General features: G+C 38.4%; 1 protein-coding gene across 1 annotated transcript; it reads left to right on the plus strand.

The window, feature by feature from the left end:
• The first annotated feature begins 1,651 nt into the window (after window positions 1-1,651).
• On the plus strand, window positions 1,652-4,043 carry mrpl52 (mitochondrial ribosomal protein L52). The gene is made up of 5 exons (XM_044097234.1): window positions 1,652-1,729; window positions 1,995-2,064; window positions 2,453-2,520; window positions 3,692-3,756; window positions 3,844-4,043. The coding sequence occupies exons 1-5, from the start codon at window positions 1,672-1,674 to the stop codon at window positions 3,991-3,993; spliced, it is 411 nt and encodes a 136-aa protein (XP_043953169.1). The 5' UTR covers window positions 1,652-1,671; the 3' UTR covers window positions 3,994-4,043.
• Window positions 4,044-5,321: the final 1,278 nt, after the last annotated feature.

Genomic DNA, 5,321 nt, shown 5'->3' on the forward strand with positions numbered 1-5,321 from the left:
TTCACCGGGGAGGCAGCGGCAGCCTCTGCCGGCTTAGGCGTTCCTCCCCGGGCTGCGAGTGGGAACTTGTCTGAAAAGCTAACAGAGAAATTCTTCAGGGCTTAGTCCCGGAGCTGCTCATTCAAAAACAGCACTTTGAAGAGCTTCGAGAGCGACAGACTTCTGTCAGTTATTGTTCCAGTACAATTCACTCAAGGACGTAATATTTGCAGATGAAGTACAGCTTCTTCCACCTGCCAGTAGTTCTCTAATTATCTTCAAAGGGTAGTTATGCACGCACAATTTAACCACACAACCTTTCATAATTAAAGTTACCAATAGGAATGCTGGGTGTTTTGAACTAGGCATTCATATTCCAGATTGTCAATCAAAAATCAAACTTTCCATTTTAATAACTTCCAAATGCATTTAAACTCTAAGTAAAGTACAGTTTAAAAAGAACCATACCCTATTTAAACCAGACTAAACTTGTAATGTTTTAGCTCAGTCAGGACTGCCTAAATTATCTATTTCTCTTTGACCTTTCTATACTACATAGTTTCTGACGCCACTCCAAAGTATTAGGCTTACACTCTCAAGCCAAATTGGAGTTAATTTTGTAGCATATTTGGAGTTATTGTCCATTTTTACATTCCGGACTCAGCTTTCACTTCTCGGCTGATTTTTCAATATGTTTACAAGTATAACTGTCAATGACAGCTATAAGGTCAGCAAACATACTGCAATAACATGCAAGGAACAGATATCAGTTTTTTCCCAGTAATTTCTTCAACGTTTGTCTAAGAAAATGCAACGTGAGTGTAACGTTGACGGCTGTAGTAAAATAGGTGGATTTGCTTGTTAAATGCAGGTACATTCAAAGCTGATTTACTGATAAGAAAATAACCACAGATGTGGCACACACCATGTTCAGAGTTAATGCTGCTTCATTATATTAATGAGAAAACTGACATATTTGAGTAGAGCAGATGCCAGATCTGGTTTAATTGTGATCGTCAGATTGTCACCACACATTTTTAGGCATCAGAATAACGACATTTCCTCTGGGGTGAATATACAACCTACAGCTTCAATTAATTTGTATTTGAGTATGTTTGAATTTCATTTATTATTTTTATGTAAATTTCCCTTAGTGAGAAGCAGTGAAACCACGCAGAATTGGGTTTGAAACAGATAAAACAAACTACTATTATTCTTCTGGAATATTCTCAATACACAGTTTGATTTTGTGTGCAAATGCAAACTTTTGCACACAATTCTAGTTTTTTAAAAACAATCTTTGAAGTTCCTTGTTGTGTAAAAAAACAAAAAAAACAAAAAACAGTTCAAATGCTAAATTGTGGGCCAAAAATTATTAAAGAAATCCATGTCCACAATGAGTGTATGTGAACCTCTGGGTCTCAACATAGGTATATGAAAGATGTAATTATATTTACAGGGCATGATTTTGGAATGAGATAAAGTACTCTAGATACTCAAAGAATGCAAAGAGTAAAAAAAATGTGTCATGAAATTATTTGATTTGACTGAAAATTTGCTCAAACTAAGAAAATAAGTTAGGTAAGAACCGAAGACAAATTATGTAAACAGTAACAAAAAGACATTTTCTCCGTTTTGATGACGTGAAATTGACAAATAGGACCTGAGCGAGTCTTTAGCACCCTCTGCTGGATGGTAGTGAGTAGTACAGACAACATGGCGGCGCCCATCAGGACTTTATGTTGCTCAGGTGAGGCAGAGGTTAAACTTTAAATCTCTCCTATCCACTCTCAGCCCAATACTGAAAGAAGAGTTTTGTAACCGTAAACAGTTTTGCTTATCGGTCGTTGCTTTTTCTACTATTATCTACCAACAGTGCTGGTTAATTGCAAATGCTAACGCCGATGCTAACCGTTTGACAGCAAGCTTCTACTGATCTGTATTAAAAAAACAACAACTCAGCTTGTAAATAGTTTTAATTTGGTGATTCTGGTTTCTTCTTGTTCTTTTCGAAGCCCTGAAACTTTCAGGAAGACACTTCAGCTCCACATGCGGAGTACAAGCTGGACAAAAATGGAGGCTAGAGTAAGTTGTGCAACCTCTGCCAAACTCCATTGTAATTTCCCTCATTTTTAAAGACAAGATGTTCAGATCTTCACCAACATTTAACAATGCCCTTCTTTACCCAGTGCACTACATTTACCGACAAGTTTAACAAAATTCGGCCAAGTAATTGCTTTGTAATCTTGTTTTGAAACTCGTTGAAAACACCACTTAGTAGGTACACAAAATATCTAGAATTAGGTACGAGTTTTTCTGTGCTGGCTTTGTCTGAAAACCTAATGTTTGTCTGTTGACATCTGTGGATTCAGTGTCATCACAAATTTAGTTTCTTTGCAATAGTATTTAAGACATTTTCTGTACCTATAATTAGTTGTGTTTAGTTATTTGTGTATGCTTGTGCTTGTTGCAGACATGGACTGGCCAGAAGTGGGACAGAATACGGACCAATGACAGATCTGCCTGACTGGTCTTTTGAAGGTACTTTATTATCACTGTTTTGTTGTGCTGAACGGAGCTGAGGACAGCACTGTCCGTCAAATGGAAGCTGCTTCCTTTGCTACTGTGCACATCTGCAATTTTGGGCTCTGAACCAAAATTATACTTTTTTTGGGATCGGAAAAGAACTGGAACAAGGAACAAGATTATTTATGTATATTGGAAGTCAGCAATTTCAATATACGTAAATTATTGTTTAGTATTTTAAAATGAATTAATATTAATTTTCCTGTAAGCTAATGTTGTTATTGAACATCTCAAGTAGCAGTCACTCAGCCACAACTATGCAAGTAAAGGGAATTGTTGGATGTCCAAAGCCTTGGAAAAGTGTTCATGCTTTATGGACATTTTCAGATTTTGTCCTGTTACAACTGCAAACTTCAATATACAGCTCTGGAAAAAATGAAGAGCCAACTGCACTGAACACCATTGAAAACCTCCTGATTATTCCTCCTAATATTGATCTCTGAACTCTTCCTGAGTTAAAACATTAGTTCTGTTGTTGCTAAATGAATATCGACTTGTTTTCTTTGCATTATTTGAGGTCTGAAAGCACTGCATGTTTTTGTTATTTTGACCGTTTCTCATTTTCTGCACATAAATAATACATTTTTGCTTGTAATTTCAGAGACATGTGGTCAGTAGTTCATAGAATAAAAGAACAAAATTCATTTTACTCAAACATTTCCATATTAAGAGAAACTGATCATTTCAATTTCTCCACTCAAAAAAAAAAAAAGAGAAGCTTTGCCTCAGTCAGAGCAGACTGAGAGCATCGGTAAACATCAATTTCTCAGCTCAGATATTTCCACATATTCTCCATTCCATTTAAACACATAAAGAGTTTTTGACAAACCATTGGATTGTAGTGCTGACTGTATCAGGACATTGTGAGATGAGCCTATTTCTCTAAAGTAATTTTTTTCCCCCAATCTCCTTAAGGTTTTGCCCTGATTTAGTTCTATTCAACTTCTAATTAACTCTGATCAGCTTCACTTTCCCTCCTGAAGAAAAGCATCCGATGCTCCACCATGAATGGATGACGAGCAGTGCTAGTTTCTGCCCTTTTTCCAATATGTTCTTCTTGTATCTCCTTCTTGACTCACTTTGCTCTGTTTCCCATTTGTGCTCAACTTGTTCATTCTGCTGACAGACGGTCGTCCAGCACCTCCTCTGAAAGGCCAGATCAGGAGAAGACAAGAGAAAGAAACATTAGCTGTGAGCGTCTCTATTGAAGTTTCTCTTGTTTGCTGCTGTTTTCAATTTGACCTTCGCACTCATCGGTTCTGCGCCGTCTCTCCTCAGAGGCGCATCGTGATGCTGAACTCGGAGGTGGATCATGGAGTAGAAGCCTGGAACAAAAAGCAGGAGGAGGCCAGACGAACGGAGGAGCACAGGAAGTCTCTTTTACTCAAACCCAAAGGAAAGCTGTTAATGAAGAAATCCAAGAGTTAGAAGCCAATTATTCAATATTCTTTAAATAAATGTTTTCTGTTTTGTTACAAGTGGCCGTGTACATTTTTTTGTTTTTGTTGTTCCTGGCGAAAAACTGAAATGATGCAACATTTATTAAATATTTGAAATATACTCCGTATCCACTAGATGGCAGCATTCCTCCTTCCTAAACCAGATTAAAACTATTTGGCTCCAGAGGAGTTTCTGTTGTGCTGGGAAACGAACTGATGGACATAAAGAATCTGATTCACTTTGCAGCTCAGTGCGTCACAAGATATCTTCTGGACGAGATTGTGACTTAGAAATTCCTATTTGTTTAAATGTGTGTTGTCTTTATTGAGGATTCAGCTCACAAAACCAAAGCAGCAGAATGGAGCATTTCCTCTGACTGATGTCTGCAAAGACGCTTAACTGCTGCTGGCAGGACGTTCAATCTGACATTTTCTGGCGTCAATGCGACTCTTTCCGTGAATAAACCCTGAGCGAAGCTGGTAAAATGCATTCAAAGAAACCAACCGTATAAAGGTGGTGTATAACGGGATCGGGTTTGTGCCCTTTAAGAGATTTCTCTAATCGTAAAATGTTCTGTATTTCTGCATAACGCCTAAAAGTCTGTGTTTCACGTAAGTCCCGAGAAGATGAAACAAACTTAATGAGTCGGGGATTTTGGGTTGGGGGCTTTTAAAAGCAGACCAGATCCAGCCGTGTTGCGCTAAAGCGAGTGTGATCTTTGCAGCGTGTTTCTATCGTTCCCTCGAGCAAAATGAATTTCTAAGAGTCGTGGAAGAGTCCCAAGAACTGTTGGAGGTAATTGGTTCAAAGTTTTTCCTCCACTAATGTGCAGTCAGACCGATGGAGCACAAGTGGAGCAAAGTTCGGTTGACTCGCGTTTTTCCTGGGACTAAATCAAAAAAGCTTCAATCCAGGAGCATGTTGTGTAACTGCTTGAGGTCAGAGAGGAACCCTGGTAAACATCTAAATAAAGCCGTCTCTCACACCAAATATTATTATTATTATCAACTATTAGCAACCGGAAATATGTTGCAGAACTGCAGTCTACAGTTTGACCAACTATTAGTGTTCTGGTTTGAGAATGCCGACCCTTTTCCAGCTTTGAAAACACGGTGGTGGCTGTATTATGACATGGACTGAATCTCAGCAGAGCCAGACCTTTCTGAGTTCATTTGTCGCACAAACGTTACGCGTCATCTTGGCATGTTTTTGCTCCAATCAGTGAGTAGTTTCAGAATAATGTCTCTGCTGCAATATCGAAATCTGGGTTCAGTCTGATGGAAATTCCCTGAAGTTGTGGTTCCCAACATTTTCCA

This window comes from Gambusia affinis, linkage group LG18, assembly GCF_019740435.1.
Source record: "Gambusia affinis linkage group LG18, SWU_Gaff_1.0, whole genome shotgun sequence".
NCBI classification, from domain to species: domain Eukaryota; kingdom Metazoa; phylum Chordata; class Actinopteri; order Cyprinodontiformes; family Poeciliidae; genus Gambusia; species Gambusia affinis.

Excerpts from the sequence above, each read along its gene's own strand:
- mrpl52 (XM_044097234.1), top strand. The coding sequence starts at position 1,672 with ATGGTAGTGAGTAGTACAGACAACATGGCGGCGCCCATCAGGACTTTA. Across the intron at positions 1,730-1,994 it reads CAGGACTTTATGTTGCTCAG|CCCTGAAACTTTCAGGAAGA; the intron begins GTGAGGCAGAGG and ends TTCTTTTCGAAG. Across the intron at positions 2,521-3,691 it reads GCCTGACTGGTCTTTTGAAG|ACGGTCGTCCAGCACCTCCT; the intron begins GTACTTTATTAT and ends TTCTGCTGACAG.